Genomic DNA, 18786 nt, shown 5'->3' with positions numbered 1-18786 from the left:
CTATGCATATCATACAGGAACGTCTATAATGTTTCTGTTTTTACATTCTTCAGATCATAATTGATCCATGAAAGGGTAAAGGAATGACAACCAAGACATTTTGTTTTTCGATTTATGACTTATGGGCGGTACCACTGTGCGTCGGTACCGTACATTGTTGATGACGGATAGTTTTGGGCGCAGTTTCACCATCACCAGGTAGTGGTCGGAGTCAATGTTGGCGCCACGATAGGTTCTGACGTCGGTTATGTTGGAGAAATGCCGTCCATCGATCAAAACGTGGTCAATTTGCGATTCTGTCTGCTGTGGTGATCTCCAGGTGTGATACGGGAGGCTGTGCTGGAAATACGTGCTACGAATGGCCATATTCTTGGAGACGGCAAAATCTATCAGTCGTAGGCCGTTCTCGTTCGTCAGCCGGTGGGCGCTGAACTTTCCAATCGTCGGTCTGAACTCCTCCTCCTGGCCAACCTGAGCGTTTAAGTCTCCTATGATGATCTTGACGTCGTGGCTTGGGCAGCGGTCGTACTCGCGTTCGAGCTGCGCGTAAAATGCGTCCTTGTCATCATCAGTGCTTCCGGAGTGTGGGCTATGCACGTTGATTATGCTGAAGTTAAAGAATCGGCCTTTGATTCTTAACTTGCACATTCGTTCATTGATCGGCCACCACCCGATCACGCGCCTTTGCATATCACCCATCACTATGAAAGCTGTTCCCAGCTCGCGTGTGTTGCCACAGCTCTGGTAGATGGTATGATTACCTCTAAACGTTCGCACCAATGCTCCTGTCCAGCACACCTCCTGCAGCGCTACGATGTCGAAACCGCGGGTCTTCAGTACATCGGAGAGTATGCGAGTACTTCCAATGAAGTTGAGAGATTTGCAGTTCCACGTACCGAGTTTCCAATCGCTAGTCCATTTATGTCGCTGTGGTCTGTGCCGATTGTTCCGGTCCGTATTCTCTCGTTGACGTTCCTGTGCTGATGTGTTTTTACGGTTGGCTTGCAGGGCCTGACACCAACCCCCTAGATTTCCGGAGGACCATTCCCCCTAAATGTTCGGAGGGCCATAGTGCGCAGTTTAGCTTAGAGTCCTTCTCTGGCACTCGGACGATGATCAGCCGCCCCTGACATGGGGAACAGACGCTGTTGTGAGCCGCTCCTAACGTGGAGTACAGACGCTCCAGGTTTGCAAAAGCAAACCCCCCCTTCCCTGTCAGCATACGACCCAAGTTCAAACCGGGGGTTGGTTACCCGATCTTCCCCAAGGTTACTCGTATCCCGGCCAGTACCACGAGGAGGTAGGGATAGGAGTTGCTGGGCAAGAGGCTAAGGACCGCACAAAGGGGTCTATTTTATTCCTGCAGGTACGCGAGGTACCAATGGTACGCCATGCCCAGCCATTTACCGCGCCATTCATGTAGAACACGAATACATATCAAATTGCATGAATTTATGACTAATTTACAGACTTTCGTATTTATGACCGCCCCGCTATGTAGCTGAAACCACTGTGGTGTGGTAGGTACTATTACTAGAGGTTCTATATGCTGGAATAACATTATAATGTGCAAAAAATCTGCATTAGTGTACTGGTATTTCTTAAACAAACTTCAAGCCTTCAATATGCGACAAGCGAAATTTCAGGATTCCAGTTGATCACGCAGACCTACCTTCAAAATCGGTTGACCACTTGATTATTGCCGACAATCCAAGGTGACTAAGTTGTTCTATGTTCAACTGTATCATTTGTGCTCCTCACATTTCATATTCTTACCCTTTTTCAAAGAATGATGATATTTTGAATGAATACTAAATTCAACAGATCATTATGTTTCCAGCGTTGAGCACTAAATTTACACGATTACCTTTGAAATTCTTACCGTCTTCCAATCCAAAAATTACTGAGGAATAAGAAAATTTACAAGAATAATTTATCCAATATAGACACCAGTGCATGTAATAACCACTTGGTAGAGTGTAGGTAATAATTATCATATTAGGATAAATACTTGAGGGAATCCTTAGAGGAAATCTTGCTATTTTTTCTGGCAGCAATCCACCCAAGTAACATTTAAGGTTTTGAAGTGATTTTAAAACCCATGCATATTCTAAGATTGGTATAAAAAACATAATAAAACCAGGAATGTTGCTAGGGTACGACCTCCACTGCTTTCTTCTGGCTATTTTCTATGAATGGCTGTTATATTGTCAAAATAATCCAAATGAAGCAACTCGAATGGAACAATGGAACATCTAGCAATAAACTAGAAACAGATTTGTTTGCAAAACTTTTCCGTGAAATGTAAATACACCAAGACTATCTATTATTATTCGCTACAATCTGAAGCCCACAATCGGCATAAGCTTCCTTATCGGCTGGATTTCTCACTTCTGGCAAACTTTTCCCCATTCAATTAATTTTCTCACCGGGTTCAAAACTTTCACCAGCAACCGACGACGTCAGCGCTTTCGCTTCCAGCCGCTTTTATTGATACAATTTATCATTTTGACCTTCTTGTCTTGTTCTGCATTGGTCTCGGCCCTTTTGGTTCCCTCTGGAAAGAAAGCACTGATTTATATTTGCTCTGGCTGGCCGCCCGCGTCCTTCCTGATCTGTGCTTGTAAAAACTTTTGAAAACCGCCAATTTAGGCGCCCCCTTCCCCGAGGCATCCTGATGAGCTCCATCAGACCTTGCCCCCGTCAACAAGATGCTGTGCGAAATTACTCCAGAAAAGTTCAATCGGAAAAGTTTAAGCATAATTTTGTTCTCCCCCATCATTCCACTATGGGTAGTTTTGATATACTAGCGGACAAAAATATTGTTGCCATGTATGTTACGATTATACAGTATATACCATTCAACGCACATTTCGTGTTTACGCTGATTTCTTTATTTTCGATTATTGGCCACCTGATCACCCATAGTGCACTCTTTGTCTTTGCCTGTTATCGTCATGCTCCCGCGTAAATTAACGCGGGCCAGTTTGCTTTGTTTCCATCCATTCTAGTACTGCGTTGATCGAACAAAGCAAACAAATTCGCAATCAAAGACGAAATAAAGACACATTAGTCGGGCTCAGAGTTGGTACCACTTCTGGTACAGATTTCAGTACGCTTTACTCAGCATTGTACATTTTGTTCTATTAACTTATGTGCCATAAAATATGAAGCAAATGTTAAAGACATGAACGTATTTATTTCATCTTTGCTTCAATCTCTATTTCTCGAAGAAAAATGCGATTCCTCGTTGTGGTATGTCGGACCACCAAAGAAGCTAATTAGGTTAGGATCCAAGAAAAACGTCGATTCACGGTTACACCGGTACTTCCCTCTAAGAAGCTGGCAACCCTTCTCGCACATTTTTCAAGAAACAACCAAACCCCTGTTGATTAGTGATTCAACCGACGACGACGAGGGGGTGATAATTTCATTTTCCTCTGACATAGTCGACTAATTAACATTATCCCTTGGGTCCCTGCCTCCCTTTTGGCTTTGGGATCATCCCTCCTTCGCCAGCAAACATGAAGGATGCGCAGTCGAAAGTGATAAATATTCAAAACATTACCGAGAAACCCGAGACGTCAGACCGGACACGTTTTACAGCTACCGTTCCACGACCCGCCACCCCGCCTGCTATGATGAATGAGAAAAACTAATCTTGTTTCTTGGTTTTGATATTTTTCTTGTGCGGACCATAGGGTTTCATCAAAATCTACAAGCAGTTCTTCCCACAAGGTGATCCGAGCAAATTTGCCTCGCTGGTGTTTCGGGTGTTCGACGAGAATAATGTAAGTATTACCATTTGATACTTTGTTGATATTATTTATCTAAATTATCGCAGCAGGTACGAATTAATATGCGTAATAAGGTAACTCTGATAATTTTTCTAGCTATCAGTCTAAATACAAATGATTCACGAAACAATTATCTTCGCTCCAACGTTACGATCACGATTTTGATCTTTATCGGGGGATAATTTAGTTTACTCAAAAAGTTGCAGAATGATGATATTTACAGTACGAGTCGTGTATTTATTCAACGAGACTTGACGAGTGCTGTAAAAATCGAGTCCTGCAACAGGTTGATTACAACATTTTTTACAATGTTGTAAATGACCTCATGAGGTTAGATTGGGATACATTCAGTTGCGTTATAACTATTACCACACTGCATAATTTAGTGCAGGAAAGTAGGTCGTTTCATGACAGGTTGGCAAGGGTAGAAGCACCGGTTTTGGCCATACGCCAGTTGTAGCCATAGTGGATTACACACCGTTTTACATAGCCAATTAATGAAACCTTTTGTTTTCAGTCGATCACATTCACATGATTGAGCTATATTCATTTTCTCTTCTGTATTGATTCAATACATAAAAAAAATCATTTTCCTTATAATTTTAACTCCCGTACACCTGATTGGGCCAGAGTATTCCTAAATTGGCTACTCTAATAGGAAATCAATGTGATTGGCCAATTTAGGGACCAAAATCAATCCTCTGACCGAAACTGGTTCAGTTGGCCTATATTGCTCAACGAAATTTTCAAAGCGAAAGATTATTTTAGCTTAGTTTCGACATTTTACATAGGTACATAATATGGATTGCATTTTACATATTTGTAGTATAAATACGGCTTCCCATATAATTTTTATTAAAATTTACTCTTAGGCTAGCAAAAACCAGTGCATGTACCCTACGATGAGAAATTGCTAAAAAAAACATTTTTTCGCTGTTTCGTAGAAAACCACTTGATGGTATCAGGATACATTCGGAATTAATTTGGCGATACATAAAAATTGTTGTGATTCCATCATTCAGGTATTACATTTCCACTGAGATAGAGCCTGCTTCTCAACTTAATGTTCTCATGAGCACTTTCACAGTTATTGACTGAGAGCTTACTTTGCCTTTTGACATTTTTTGCTTTAATGGAAAGTCGAGAAAATTTCCTCTACAAAAAGTTTCTCGACCGGCAGGTTCTGAACCCACGATCCGCAGTTTGGTCTAGCTGAATAACCCACATAAGTTAACTTCGTAATGAACTGACAGCTCCACAAAATGTCAAAGTATAATCTCTGTTTTAAGCTTTTTAATATTTCAGGTTTTTTAGTTTACTTACTTTTTCGTTAGTCAAAAAACCCAGTAATTTTCAGAGTGCTTTGTGAAGCCCAAGCAGGACAGTTCGGTTTTGCGTCGTCCGATTGATTTAGCTGACGGATTCGCGCGTTTTCGTTGCCGGAGAATTTTTTTCCCCCTGTTTTGGAGCGTCTTGCTGGGTAGTGCTTCGAGAAGCCCAAGCAGGACAGTTCGGTTTTACGTCGTCCGATTGATTTAGCTGACGGATTCGCGCGTTTTCGTTGCCGGAGAGTTTTTTCCCCCTGTTTTGGAGCGTCTTGCTGGGTGGTGCTTCGAGAGGCCCAAGCGGGACAGTTCGGTTTTGCGTCGTCCGATAGAGTTTGTTGACGGTTTCGCGCGTGTTTTCGTCGCCGGAGATTTTTTTTTTTTTTCCCTTTGTTTTGGAGCGTCTTGCTGGGTACGTATTTGGGAAGGCCCAAGCAAGACGGTTTATTTTCGGGACGCCAAGAAGTTTTGCTGTCAGTGTCAGTTTTGTGTTCAGTCGAGAATGGATGGCCAACTGGTGAGTTCGTTTCATGCTTATGATAACACATATTTTCTTGAAAGCGTAACTTTTATGTAATGTTAGAACAAACTTTGTATGGTTTGTCACTATAGGTGTCGGCATTGTGCTTTTTTCTTATACAATTTGAATATACATATATTTTTCTCTTTTTGACATTATTAAAAATTATCCTTTGAATTGTTCGACATTGTGAATGTTGACGTATTTTCTAAAACTTCTACCATATCGAGACGGGATGCACAGTAATACTCATATGTAGTTTTCAAACAGACTATGTATGGTTCGTCACTACAAGTGTCGGCATTATTCCTGTTTCATATAAGTTGGAATATATACATGTAATTTTCAGTTTTCGTCATTGATAGGAACGTCTTTTGAATTGTTCGACATTATAGATGTTGACGTGATTTTTCCAAAGGCTTCTCGAGACAAAAATACAAAACTAGCTTTGGATGCAAGTCGTATATTTCCCCCTTGTCCATGGATCGCATCACCGACCAGGGGTGACTCCCAGATCTTTTCCTTCCTCACTAATAGACACCCTTCCCGTGGTGATTGTGGAGATGCAGAGGTGTTCTCGGTCTCTAGAAGCAGCAATCATTACACCCTAACATTCCTTCCCCATCCCAACTGACTGTAAGGACTTGGCCGGCGCCGTTGTTGATCAATAATGTTAGATCTGCTAAAGTTGCACTTCGAGAGTGGGCGGAAGCTCCCATCCCTTATTCATTTGGATCGTAGTGCAGTTCTTGCCAGTTCCGATCAGTCACGGAGTGGCAGCCATTGACATGTGCAGTCGGTTTATGCTGTGCTATGCTATGCTATGCAAAACACCCCTTTCTTTTTACCTTTATTTTTGTAATAAAAAAAACTTTGAATGGTTGGACACTACAAGTGTAGACTTCCGAAAGGTTCACTTTATTCAACAAACTTTGGATGGTTCGTCACTGTAAGTGTCGGCATAAGAATAGGAGTGTTAGGAATGTTTCATTTAGGTATTTGTTCAACAAACTTTGAATGGTTCGTCACCCCAAGTGTCGGCATAATCATGTTTATATCTCACAAATAATTATTTATCATGGTCTAATTGCTTATCAAAGTGAATCCTGTGACCCAACGATCCTCCCCATTAACAAACATCCCTCCCAGTAACCTTTGTGGAGATGCAGAGGCAAACACGGTCTCCAAATAGCAAAGGTTACACACTAACATTCCTTCCCTCAATCCCACCTGACTGCAAGGACGTGGCCGGCGCCGTTATTGACCCTGTATAAATAGAGGCACTGAATTATGCACACTGAAGAAGATTATGGCCAATCCCAGTCAAACTTCTAGTTGATTCTTTGTGCATTTTCACTGACTTCGGTCAATCACGGAATAGCAACCATTGATATGTGTAGTCAGTCTAAGCTAAGCTAAGCTAAGCTAAGTCAAAAAACCCAGTAATTTTCATCGAATAGTTTGAACAGATAAAAATAGATACATAGTAGTCGGGTTCAGAATTTGCATCACTTCTACATAGTTGCGTTTATTCTACGACTGGCGTGAGGTGACAATTGTCGGTCTCGTATAGCGAGGTGACAATTCTCAACTCGAGTGAAGTGACTCGCCGTTTAAATCAAAGTCACTTCACTCGAGTCGAGAATTGTCACCTCGCTATACGAGACCGACAATTGTCACCTCACGCCAGTCGTAGAATAAACCCAAGTACCAAAGACAAATTAAAGACCTCCATGTCCCTTGCAGTTGCCCTAAATTTTATGGCCCATAAGGTAATCTAGAATGCCGTGAAAAGTGTACTGCGATCTGTCAAACTTGGGTACCTTTTGCACTACCGAGGGGCCAAATGCAATACTAGAAGTGGTACCCAATCTGAACCCGAGTAGGACGGACCTGATAGAGCTAATAAATTATTACGTAGAACTAAATTTTTAAAAACTAATTATAAGCGGTTTCGGATGATAAACTTAACAACCGATTACTTTGGACTACCTAACAGAACAGAACTGAGAAGGTTGGGCTGCTTGCCCTTTTATTGAGTAATAATTGATGTTTATGTTTATACACATTCCAATTGTGTTATGGCTTGACTCTTATCTATTTCTTGGATGCGAGGCCGGTGAATGTTGATGTTATGGTGTTGGGTTGATGCAAGTGCAGGTGGTTTCTAGGGTGGTGCTAACTCCTCCGCCTTTAAAACACTTTGTCCTCAAAGTCTTATGGGTCGATCTGCTGTTGGCATACATAAATAATTGTTTATTAGTTAAAGTCTCTCCTTGTTGACATTAGCGTGTTGAATGTTCAGTTGATTATCTTCTGGTGCTGATGCTTTCACTTGCTCTTGCAGGTTGATTTCAATTTGTGGTTTCTCGGATCGTTTTCTCATAATGATGAAATATGTTGTAATTGCCGTTACTATTAGAAATAAAGTTGAAAGACTGATTGTTCCAAATATGTGAAGTTTCCATTGTAATGAATTATTTTGTATGTAGACATGATTGAGCATTGATCTATGCTTTAACGTAAGATTTGCTAAGTATTCATGTGGAGGAATGTCTATGAGGTTTTCTTCGTTTACCATTATTCCAGTTGTTGGTCTAAATGATAATCTTGGGGTTTGCATGATGATATTTGTATATCGATTGTTATCAATACTTACTTCACATTTTTCAAAATGAATTAGGTATGATCCTTCCAGGCGTTGATTAAGCTTGCTGCAATTGGATTCTAATGTTATATTAGCATTGTTCAGAAGAATTGTGGCATCATTGATTCGAGTGATGATTCCGGATGAATATACTTTTTCATAAAGACAGTTTGCATGACGTAGTTGTGAGTTCTGTTTGATCTTTCGACCTTGACACTTGCTCCTACGGGGGCGAGCGACGAGGGCAGGATCAAACATGTCGCGCGTCGGTCTAGTAAGTGAAAAAGTGGCGTGGTCGGTTAGTTCTTTTTGATCCTTTGACCTTGACGCTTGCTGCTGGGCAGTGCGTCAAGAAAGCCAAGTTTTTTTTCCTTTTCGGGTCGCGCGCTTTTTTTTTTTCTGAGTGCTTTTATATAGCCGAGCAAACGAGTGAGGCTGAGAGTGGATTGTAGCTGCACAGTGAAGGATAAAGGATCAATTGGTGAGCTCGTTTCATGCTACTATTTCTAATCCATAAAATATGTATGACTGCACATTTAATCGTTACAATTGTGGGACGTAAATATGAATTTTCAACAAACTATGAATTGTTTGTCACTGTGAGTGTCGACACAAACTCTGATTCATAAATTATTTATGTTTCACATTTTTTTTATTTTTTTTTTTTTATTTTCAGAACACCCCTTTTTACCTTTATTTCTGCAATTAAAAAAAAAATTTTGAATGGTTCGACACTACAAGTGTAGACTTGCGAAAAGTTCACTTTATTCAACAAACTTTGGATGGTTCGCCACTGTAAGTGTCGGCATAAGAATAAGAGTGTTCTATGATGTTCCAACCAATCAAGTTTTTTGTTTCTTTTCAAATAAGTAAAATATAATAACACCTGCTTTCGTCCCGACAGCTGTAGGAATGTTACATTTAGGTATTTGTTCAACAAACTTTGAATGGTTCGTCACCTCAAGTGTCGGCATAATTTTCCACTACATAGAAATTGTTCATATCAAATGAAAATATTATATTTACAAATAAGCATGTATATATCTCACAAATCATTACTTATCATGGCCTAATCGCTTATCAAAGTGAATCCTGTGACCCAACGATCCTTCCCATTAACAAACATCCCTCCCAGTAACCTTTGTGGAGATGCAGAGGCAAACACGGTCTCCAAATAGCAAAGGTTACACACTAACATTCCTTCCCCCAATCCCACCTGACTGCAAGGACGTGGCCGGCGCCGTTATTGACCCTGTATAAATAGAGGCACTGAATTATGCACATTGAAGAAGATTATGGCCAATCCCAGCCGAACTTCTAGTTGATTCTTTGTGCATTTTCACTGACTTCGGTCAATCACGGAATAGCAACCATTGATATGTGTAGTCAGTCTAAGCTAAGCTAAGCTAAAGCTAAGACAGTTTGCATGACGTAGTTGTATCAAATTATAAATGCACGGAGTTGTGGGTTGTAATATTTTGGATTCACAGTAATAGTATTCGTCGTCTTCTTGGCATTGTTTTGATAATTCAAATATATGTGAATTATTGTTGATTATGTGATTTGTTGAAATATAAATTCTGCTTCCATTGTGAACTAGAGGGCTTATGTATTCGTAGCTGTAGATTTCATTTGAAAATTGTGGAACTTTCAGCATATACATTACGTGTGTATTATTCATGGCAATTTGTGTAGTTGATCTGGTGAGTAAGTCTTCAAATGACTTTATAGGCATGTTCTGGTTTTCCAAAAATCGTTTAATTTTCAAGTAGTCTTTTACAGACATAATTTGACTACTAGGAATTCCGTTCTTTGCAAGTATAATAGCATCTTCGATTACTTCCAACTGGTGTTGAGCGGCATTCAAATTGAGTAGAATTGTAAGGAGATTAATTTCGATGACATGTTGTTGTTTTGATTTATAATCCAAATTTAATAAATCATTTGTGACTTGATTTAGGTGTTTGATCTGGGAGTTAATAGCTTCATTGATGAAAGTCTGTTGATTATTGTTGTCTATCAAGGCGTTCATTGTTTTGTTGATAATGATGAGATCGTCGGCATCAGGGGTTTCCGCAATCCATTTAAGAATGGTTCCAATAGTATCCCAACGTTTGGCTCGGTTGGATGAAGGCATAATTTTTAAACATGTTTGATGCAATAGATTATTTCTATTTTCCAATAGTTTATAGAGTTGATTATTATAAACATTTTTCTTGATCAAATCATCAAATTTTTGAATAATATCATGTAACTGTATCAAGCTTATTGGTTGTATTATTCTTAAATACCCTGTTTTGATTTTGGCTTTGCCTAAAGGTATTATTGCTAATGGGTTTTTGTTCAAATCATGTATTTGTATTTGTCCTTGAGCTATCATCATTGAACATAGTATAATGCTGAAAAAATATAAAATTAGTTATTTTTTTCTCAAATTCATTTTATGTATTTTTCTGTTGTTTGTATCTATAATAAATGTATCAAAATTTTCCTTAACTGTTATTTTTTTGTATCTACTTTTTCGTTTTGAAATATTATAGGTTTTTTCAAAAACACATGATCCTGGTTCAAATACTGGATAGTTTTGCTCTTGAATTTTCGCATTTTTCTTTTGGTACAACTCAACTACTTTTTCACGACTTTTTGTTTTTCTTCTAGTTATTTCCTCTTCATTAAGATTTTGGTTAATTTCACCAATATAAATGTTGTGTGGCGTATTTTTCACAAAACTGTGTATCGTGTTATTATATTTGTAAACTGCTGAACGAATTAATTGTGGTATGTCAATTTCAGGTGTCTGTTTTTTAAACATCTTGCTATTTCTCTTATAGTCGAGTGACAACGTTCAATTTGACCATTCGTCTCTGATCTGTTTATGGGAGTTTTATAAATTTCAATATTCAAATCTCTTAAACGTTGTTCAATAATATTTGAGTTAAAAGAACTTTCATTGTCCATGATCAGATCGTTCCGACACACTGTGTTGACCGGTTGTCTTCGTACACGCGCTCGAGTAAAACCAGGTGTTTTTCTGTGTTTTTCGCGGTTTTCGCGGTCGAAACGCGTGTGAATCTGTGGTTGCGGTGGTGAAGCATAAGTGCGTAGTGAAGGTTTGGTGGAAATCGGTGTAATAACGGCTGAAAACGGTGAAGAAAAGTGACACCCACGTGCTTCGAAACGGCAAAACAAATCGCCGTCAGCCGGCTCCCCGGCCGTTCTCATTCACTTTTCGGTGGTGCACAGTGTGCTTAAATTGTTTTTCGCTGAAACAATAAAATAAAGTGTCGAAAGTTTGGGAAGTAAGTGAAATTGAGAAAGTGAGCGATTCTCATCAGGGATTTCACTACAGTAGTGTCCAGTAGTGCCTACAGTGCGGCACAAAATTTTGGGAACACCTGGCCATCGCTTTCTACGACCAAGGAAAAAAGAAGGTAGGATCTTTCCTTTTACTTTTCTGTCGTCCATTTGGGGTAGGTAACGGGTGACCGTTGCCAGTAAAAGTGTTGTCGTCATAAAACAACATGGCGGCCGCTAGTAGCGGCGACCCAGGGGGGTCCGCCAAACGTAGATTGCCAGAATTCATGGATCCAACGAACCAATTTGGCGAATTGACGTTCCTCCAGCTGTCTGGAAAAAACGGAACTCCGCTTCCGATCAACCCGTACATTACCGGGAAATCGGTTGAGGCATGTGCCGGCGGCCCAATTGAGAGTGCGAAGACCGAAGCACAGGGAACAAAATACACTCTAAGAGTTCGCGACCCAGCCCAAGTAGCCAAGTTACTTAAGTTAACAAAGCTAATTGACGGAACTGAGGTAGAGGTTGTCCCTCACCCCAATCTGAATATAAGTAGGTGTGTCATCTCGTGCTTCGACCTCATTCAGATGGAGGAAAAGGACATTTTGACGGAGATGATTAGCCAGAAGGTGATTCGTGTGCAGCGTATCACCCGAAATGAAGGTGGCAAAAGGGTCAATACACCGGCGCTGATCCTTACGTTCTGTAAGACCACGTACCCGGAGTATATGAAAGTTGGCTTGCTCCGTGTCGCTACTCGCCCCTACTTTCCGAATCCGATGCTCTGCTACGGCTGCTTCAGCTACGGGCACACTCGTGTCCGTTGCCCTGGACCGCAACGCTGCGTCAATTGCTCGCAGAACTTCCACGGGGAAGAATGCGGTGAAGCTCCGTCATGCCGTAATTGCAAGGGTGATCATCGGCCAACCAACCGCCAGTGTCCGGTGTATAAAAAAGAAGTGCAAGTGATTAAGATTAAAGTGAACGAAAACCTGAGTTTCCCAGAGGCCAGAAAACGCGTGGAGCAGCAAGCTGGTAGCTTCGCCCAGGTAGCGGCCCAACAGAGCGTTTTTGAGAGGAAGCTGAAGGAGCTGGAAGCGGCCATGCTCCAAAAAGACAAAGAAATCGCCCGGTTACAAGAAGACAACAAAAAGAAAGAGGAGAGGATCGAGCAGATGATGGCTTTTATCAAGCAGGTCAAGCAGCAGTCTAACCCAGAGAGAGTGCATCATGTGAGCGAAACCGTCGTCGCTGAGAAGCCCCGCCACAGCCGAGAGCAACGAGTGGCCCAGTCGACGGCTGGCCCGATGACACGCTCAAGGAACAACTCCCCGGCCGTTCAGGAGACCAAACGCGGAAGACCTCCAAAATTCGTCTACCCCAAACCAGCCTCCTCGCCAGACATCAGCCCGCCCCCAAAGAAGACCGCACCTACCACCCATGACCTGACTCAGATGGAGTATTCCGGCGAAGAGTCTGAGGTATCGGAGACACCCCCTAACCAGCGTCTTCGATAACCCCACTCTCGAACAACGTTCGGAAAACAACGATGACCCTCGCACGAACACGGACAATGAGACTTTTCGGTTCGGAAGTAGGGAAAGTGTAGTACCTCTTCCGACGCAAGTACGGCAGGCTGAAGGAGTCATCCGGGACGTCTTACCCCAACCCGTTGATGACGAGTTCACCTCCGTAGCCGATGGAATCCCACACGACACCACGATATTGCAGAACCACCGAAGTACCATCCACTCTGTACCAACTTCAAGTAACAGCATCGAAACCAACAACGAGAACACCGACGATACTACACAAAGTCTTTCCCCAGTGCCGGCTATTGCCGGTGTTTCTGGAATCAGTCGTGTAGTAGTTTCGGCAATGGCTGGCACTGTGGGGCAAGACGTCCCACAGGTCAGTCTTTTGAATTCTCAACCACAAACAGGTACTGCCGCGCCTGCAATCTTTTCAGATACTCACCATACCACACCAACCGCAGAAAATCCCAATCAACAGCAACCAACATCAACCAATCGTTTCGCTAACAACAACCGCCCCGAAGAAACTACACAAAGTCTTTCCCCAGTGCCGGCTATTGCCGGTGTTTCTGGAAGCAGTTGTGTAGTAGTTTCGGCAATGGCTGGCACTGTGGGACAAGACGTCCCACAGGTCAGTTTTCGCTTATCCCAACCTCAATCAGGTACTGCTGCGCCTGCAATACTTTCAGACACCCACCAAACACCGCCAACCACTGCAAACACCAATCGACATCAACCAGCATCAACCTACCGCCTCGTACTCAACAACCAACCCACCGACGATACTACACAAAGTCTTTCCCCAGTGCCGGCTGTTGCCGGTGTTTCTGGAAGCAATCGTGTAGTAGTTTCGGCAATGGCTGGCACTGTGGGACAAGACGTCCCACAGGTCAGTCTTTATAAATTCCCATCGCAAACGGTTGCTGCTGCGCCTGATTATCTTTCAGGGTACGCCGCATCACCACCATCTCCCGGAGAAGGCCCTTCGAGAATTCACCGCAGAAACATTACACAAAGCGCTTCCCCAGTGCCGGCTGTTGTCGGTAATGGCAGAACTAGTGTAATGGTTTCGACAGCAGCTGGTACTGTGGGACAAAGCGTCCCACAGGCAAGTGACAGTTTGGTTCCTTCATCGCCAGAGGCTACCGCACTCCCTCTTTCTCCCACAACAGACCCGCCGATCCGAAGAACATCAACCTCGTCATCCACCACACGATCAGCTACGGATAGTCGCTCCGGCGGCTGCTTCGCCCTGCAATGGAATATCCGTGGTCTTAGGGCCAACATCAGCGAACTAAAGCTGCTCATCTCCGACCTCGAACCGTGCGTCGTAGCTCTACAGGAGACCAAGGTGAACCAGACGGTTGTTCCGCCAGACTTCGTTGGCAGAAACTATACGTTGCTGCTACAGTCGAGGAACACCAACTACTGGCAACACGGTGTAGGCCTTGCCATCCGGGAAGGCATACCGTTCGAACGCGTTCAAGTCGATACCTCTCTGCATCTCGTTGCTGCTCGCCTTCACGCGCCGATCCAGGCAACCGTTGTGTCGATCTACGTTCCGCCGAGTTCAGCTCAGTGCCAAACCGCACTGGATGAATTGTTCGACCAGCTGGAAGGTCCGATTTTGCTCCTCGGAGACTTCAACGCTCATCACATCGCATGGGGATCGCACCATTCAAACGCGCTTGGACGATACATAGCTGAAACAACCCTGACGAAGCAAATGGTGATCATGAATGACGGCTCAGCTACCCGCATCGACCCGGCTACAGGCAACACTTCGGCGATCGATGTGACCATCTGCACAGAGAGTCTGGCTCGGAGGTTCACCTGGCGGACCTTATCAGACACGCACAACAGTGATCACTTCCCAATTGCGGTGTCCATACCTGGGTGGTCAAATCAGCAAACAACGCGACGAAAATGGCTGTACGATCGAGCTGATTGGGAGCTATACGAACGGATTACAGCAGAAACTATCCGCCCAGAGACCGAGTGGGATGTAGGTAGCTTCACCCAAAAAATAATTGCAGCAGCGACTAAGTCTATTGGCCGGTACGCTGATCATAAGTACTGTGCAAAAGGATAGGACAAGAAACGGTCAAGGAATGATTCCGCTACCGAAATTACTTTAGCTGTACGCAGCTGAGAAGTAGAGCTGATTTCATAACGTCGGTAACGCCTGCCATACAAATCAAAGGGAGCTGTCACTTTTCCGAACGGAAAAATGTGGCGCACAATTATTCCGCAAGTAAAAGTGACATTTCGCTCAAACTGAATCAGCTGTCAAAATTACTTTGGTAAAAAGGAGAAATTTTACTTGAGTGATTTACGTTTCAGGTCCGTACTTGGCTTATCCCGCGGACTAGTGGCCGAATCGGACCAAAAGCGGTACCGTGGTGGTGCCCCGAGGCAAAGGCGGCAATTCGTCGACGACGAAAGTGTCTTCGGTCGCTCCGACGTCTACAGCAGGTCAACCCAGATCAACCCGAAGCGTTGGCGGAGTTCCAAGCAGCAAAAGCGGAGGCACGAAAAGCGATTAAAGAAGCGAAGGAGCAATCGTGGGAAAGTTTCGTAGGGAAGATCTCCCCGCACAGCACGACGACTGAACTGTGGCGCACGGTTAACACACTTCGTGGAAATCGGACGAGACGCTCAGTGGTTCTTAAACGGCCAAACGGATTCACGGACAACCCCGAAGAAGTAGCGGAAGAACTAGCGACGTACTACGGCGAAAGATCGGCGACGTCCAGCTACCCTCCATCGTTTCAGATGGCGAAAATGGCAGCTGAGAGAGAGTCCATAGATGTTTCGTCTAATACCGGCGACGCGTACAACGTTGACATCACCCTAGCCGAACTTCTGTGGGCTCTCGACAAAGGGCGAGGTGCCTCGACAGGTACCGATGGGATAGGGTACCCGCTGCTTCAACGTCTTCCCGTATCCGTAAAATTTGTACTGCTGGAGCTGCTGAACAAGATCTGGCGCAACGGTGAGTTTCCTGCCAGCTGGCGGAACGCTCTCGTTGTCCCGATTCCAAAATCGAACTGCCAAGATTCCGGTCCTGCTGCCTTCCGCCCTATCTCACTTACTAGCTGCATGGCGAAGACACTCGAGCGAATCATCAACCGTCGTCTTATCACGGAGCTAGAGTCAAACGGACGACTAGACAAGCGTCAGCATGCTTTTCGTGTGGGACGCGGTACGGACACGTACTTCGCCGAGCTGGAGAGGTCGATACCGAACGCCGACGAACACTCTTTGATAGCGTCTCTGGATCTATCGAAGGCATACGACACCACCTGGCGACACGGTATTCTTCGCTCCTTGAAATCATGGCGGATACGTGGTCGGATGATGAACCTTCTGCAAAGCTTCCTCTCGGAGCGAACGTTTCAGGTGTCGTTGGGTGGTTACACGTCCAGTGAACACAAGCTGGAAAATGGTGTGCCGCAGGGATCAGTGTTATCCGTAACGCTGTTCCTGGTGGCGATGCAGCCCATCTTCCGGGTACTGCCGGATGGAGTCGACATACTCCTGTACGCCGACGACATTCTCCTCGTCGTTAAAGGGGCAAAGAGCGAAGGGCTACACAAGAAGTTGCAGGCCGCCGTCAAGGCTGTATGTAAATGGGCGAAAGATGTCGGCTTCTCACTGTCTACTGCCAAGTCGCAAGTGTTCTACTGCAGCCCGAATGCACGCCGAGAGCCGGCGCGAAATATCATTATTGATCAGGTCTCTGTCCCGAAAACCAACCGGCTGAGGGTTCTAGGTGTCACCCTCGATCGGACCTTGACATTCAAACCACATTGCAAAATGGTGAAGAAAGCATGTGAGTCACGTCTGCGAATACTCCAGATGATCGGAGCCAAACTACCGCGAGGCAATCGGACAAGTCTGCTGCAAGTCGGATCGGCGTTAGTAACTGCGAAACTGACGTACGGTATCGGATTGGTGAGCCGAGGAGGACCAGCAGCATTGCAGACCCTTGCTCCGGCATATAACAAAATGGTCCGTTATGCTTCTGGAGCGTTTGTTACCAGCCCGATAATGTCGGTCATGGCCGAATCGGGCACCTTGCCATTTGAACTGCTGGCAGTTCAGTGTGTAGCGAGGACAGCCATCCGTATCCTAGCAAAGAACAGTCAAAACAACTCTCTTCCCTTGATTCGGCGCGTTTCGGACCGTTTGGAGGAACTCACAGGCACGACACTCCCTGCTGTCGGTCAACTTGTCAGGCAAGGCGACCGTGCTTGGAACGGACGGAAACCGTCTATTCTATGGAATGTGAAGAGGAGTATACGAGCCGGTGACCCACCGGAGAAAGTTCGACCAGTCGTCCAGCAACTTCTGTCGACCCGCTTCCACAACTCGACCGTCGTCTACACTGATGGCTCAAAGTGCGAAAACACGGTTGGAGCCGCTTTTTATAATAATGGCCTTTCCGGGATGTTCAGCCTACCAAGAGAATGCAGCGTTTTCTCTGCGGAGGCGTATGCAATTAAGATGGCGGTTTCAATCCCCAATATAAGAAACGAGATGGTTATCCTTACGGATTCGGCGAGTTGTCTGCAGGCCTTGGAGGCCGGATCTTCCAAGCACCCGTGGATTCAAGAAATCGAACAGATCGTTCGAAACAAAAATGTTCGGTTCTGCTGGATCCCGGGACATGCTGGCATAAATGGGAATCATGAAGCAGAACGCTTGGCCAACGAAGCTCGACAGCAACCAGCTATCCACACCCCTATCCCCGGCGATGATACACTGAGAACGACGAAAGCAGCCATACGGCGCGCATGGGATAGCCAGTGGTTCCAAACTAGAGAGAACAAGCTTAGAGAGATAAAGGAGGATACTAAGAGATGGTTAGACAGTGGCAATGCGGCCGACCAACGAGTGTTAACCAGGTTGAGAATCGGCCACACGCGGCTCACGCATACTTTCCTCTTGAAAAAGGAACCCCCGCCAGTCTGCGAGTGTTGCGGAATCGAACTGGATGTACGACATCTCATCCTGCACTGCAGAAAGTATGAGGACGAAAGGAAAAGATACGCCATCGACACTCTAACTTTGAAAGAAGCACTGGATAACAGCAAAGAAAGAAATGATAATTTACTGAAATATCTACATGATACAAGATTGTATGTGAAGTTGTGAACGGGATGAATTGGAAAATAGAATAAGAACTTTTCTCTGACACGAATGCACCCTTCTGGTGTAAAGTGTCACTAATAAACAAAAAAAAAAAAAAAATTGTCCATGATAATTATTTTTGGTATATTCCATTCGTGTAACAAATCTAACAAGGCGTCTTCTATATCAAGAAGTGATTTACTTTCGATTGCTTTATATTTTAAATATTTTGAAAATTTATCTATTGAGGTCAAAAATAAATTATCTTGATCATATGTAAAAATATCTATGTGAATTATTTGAGATGGAAAAGTTGGAATTGGTGTTTTAAATGGAATAAATTTCTGTGGATTTCTTTGATACTTTTCTGTTTTACATATATCACACGTGTTTACAAATTGTTCAATTATTTTTGTCATTTTTGGAAAGTAATAATATTTTAAAAGTTGTTCTGCATTTTCTTTTGCATTTCTATGAGCGAACTGATGAATCTTTTTTATTTCCTCTAGCTGCCTTTCTTTGTTATTCA

General features: G+C 43.7%; 1 protein-coding gene across 1 annotated transcript in view; it reads left to right on the top strand.

Annotated features, from left to right (window-relative positions):
• Positions 1 to 18786, top strand: part of LOC5571800 (frequenin-1) — a 592818-nt gene that overhangs the window by 465033 nt on the left and 108999 nt on the right. Inside the window, exon 5 of the mRNA XM_001659880.2 lies at positions 3702 to 3791. Coding sequence (XP_001659930.2) covers positions 3702 to 3791 — 90 coding nt within the window. The remainder of the gene's footprint in view (positions 1 to 3701; positions 3792 to 18786) is intronic.

Source organism: Aedes aegypti, chromosome 1 (assembly GCF_002204515.2).
Source record: "Aedes aegypti strain LVP_AGWG chromosome 1, AaegL5.0 Primary Assembly, whole genome shotgun sequence".
Classification (NCBI taxonomy): Eukaryota; Metazoa; Arthropoda; class Insecta; order Diptera; family Culicidae; genus Aedes; species Aedes aegypti.
The sequence above is the reverse complement of the archived record's forward strand: the minus strand, read 5'-3'. Positions and strand labels throughout refer to the sequence as shown.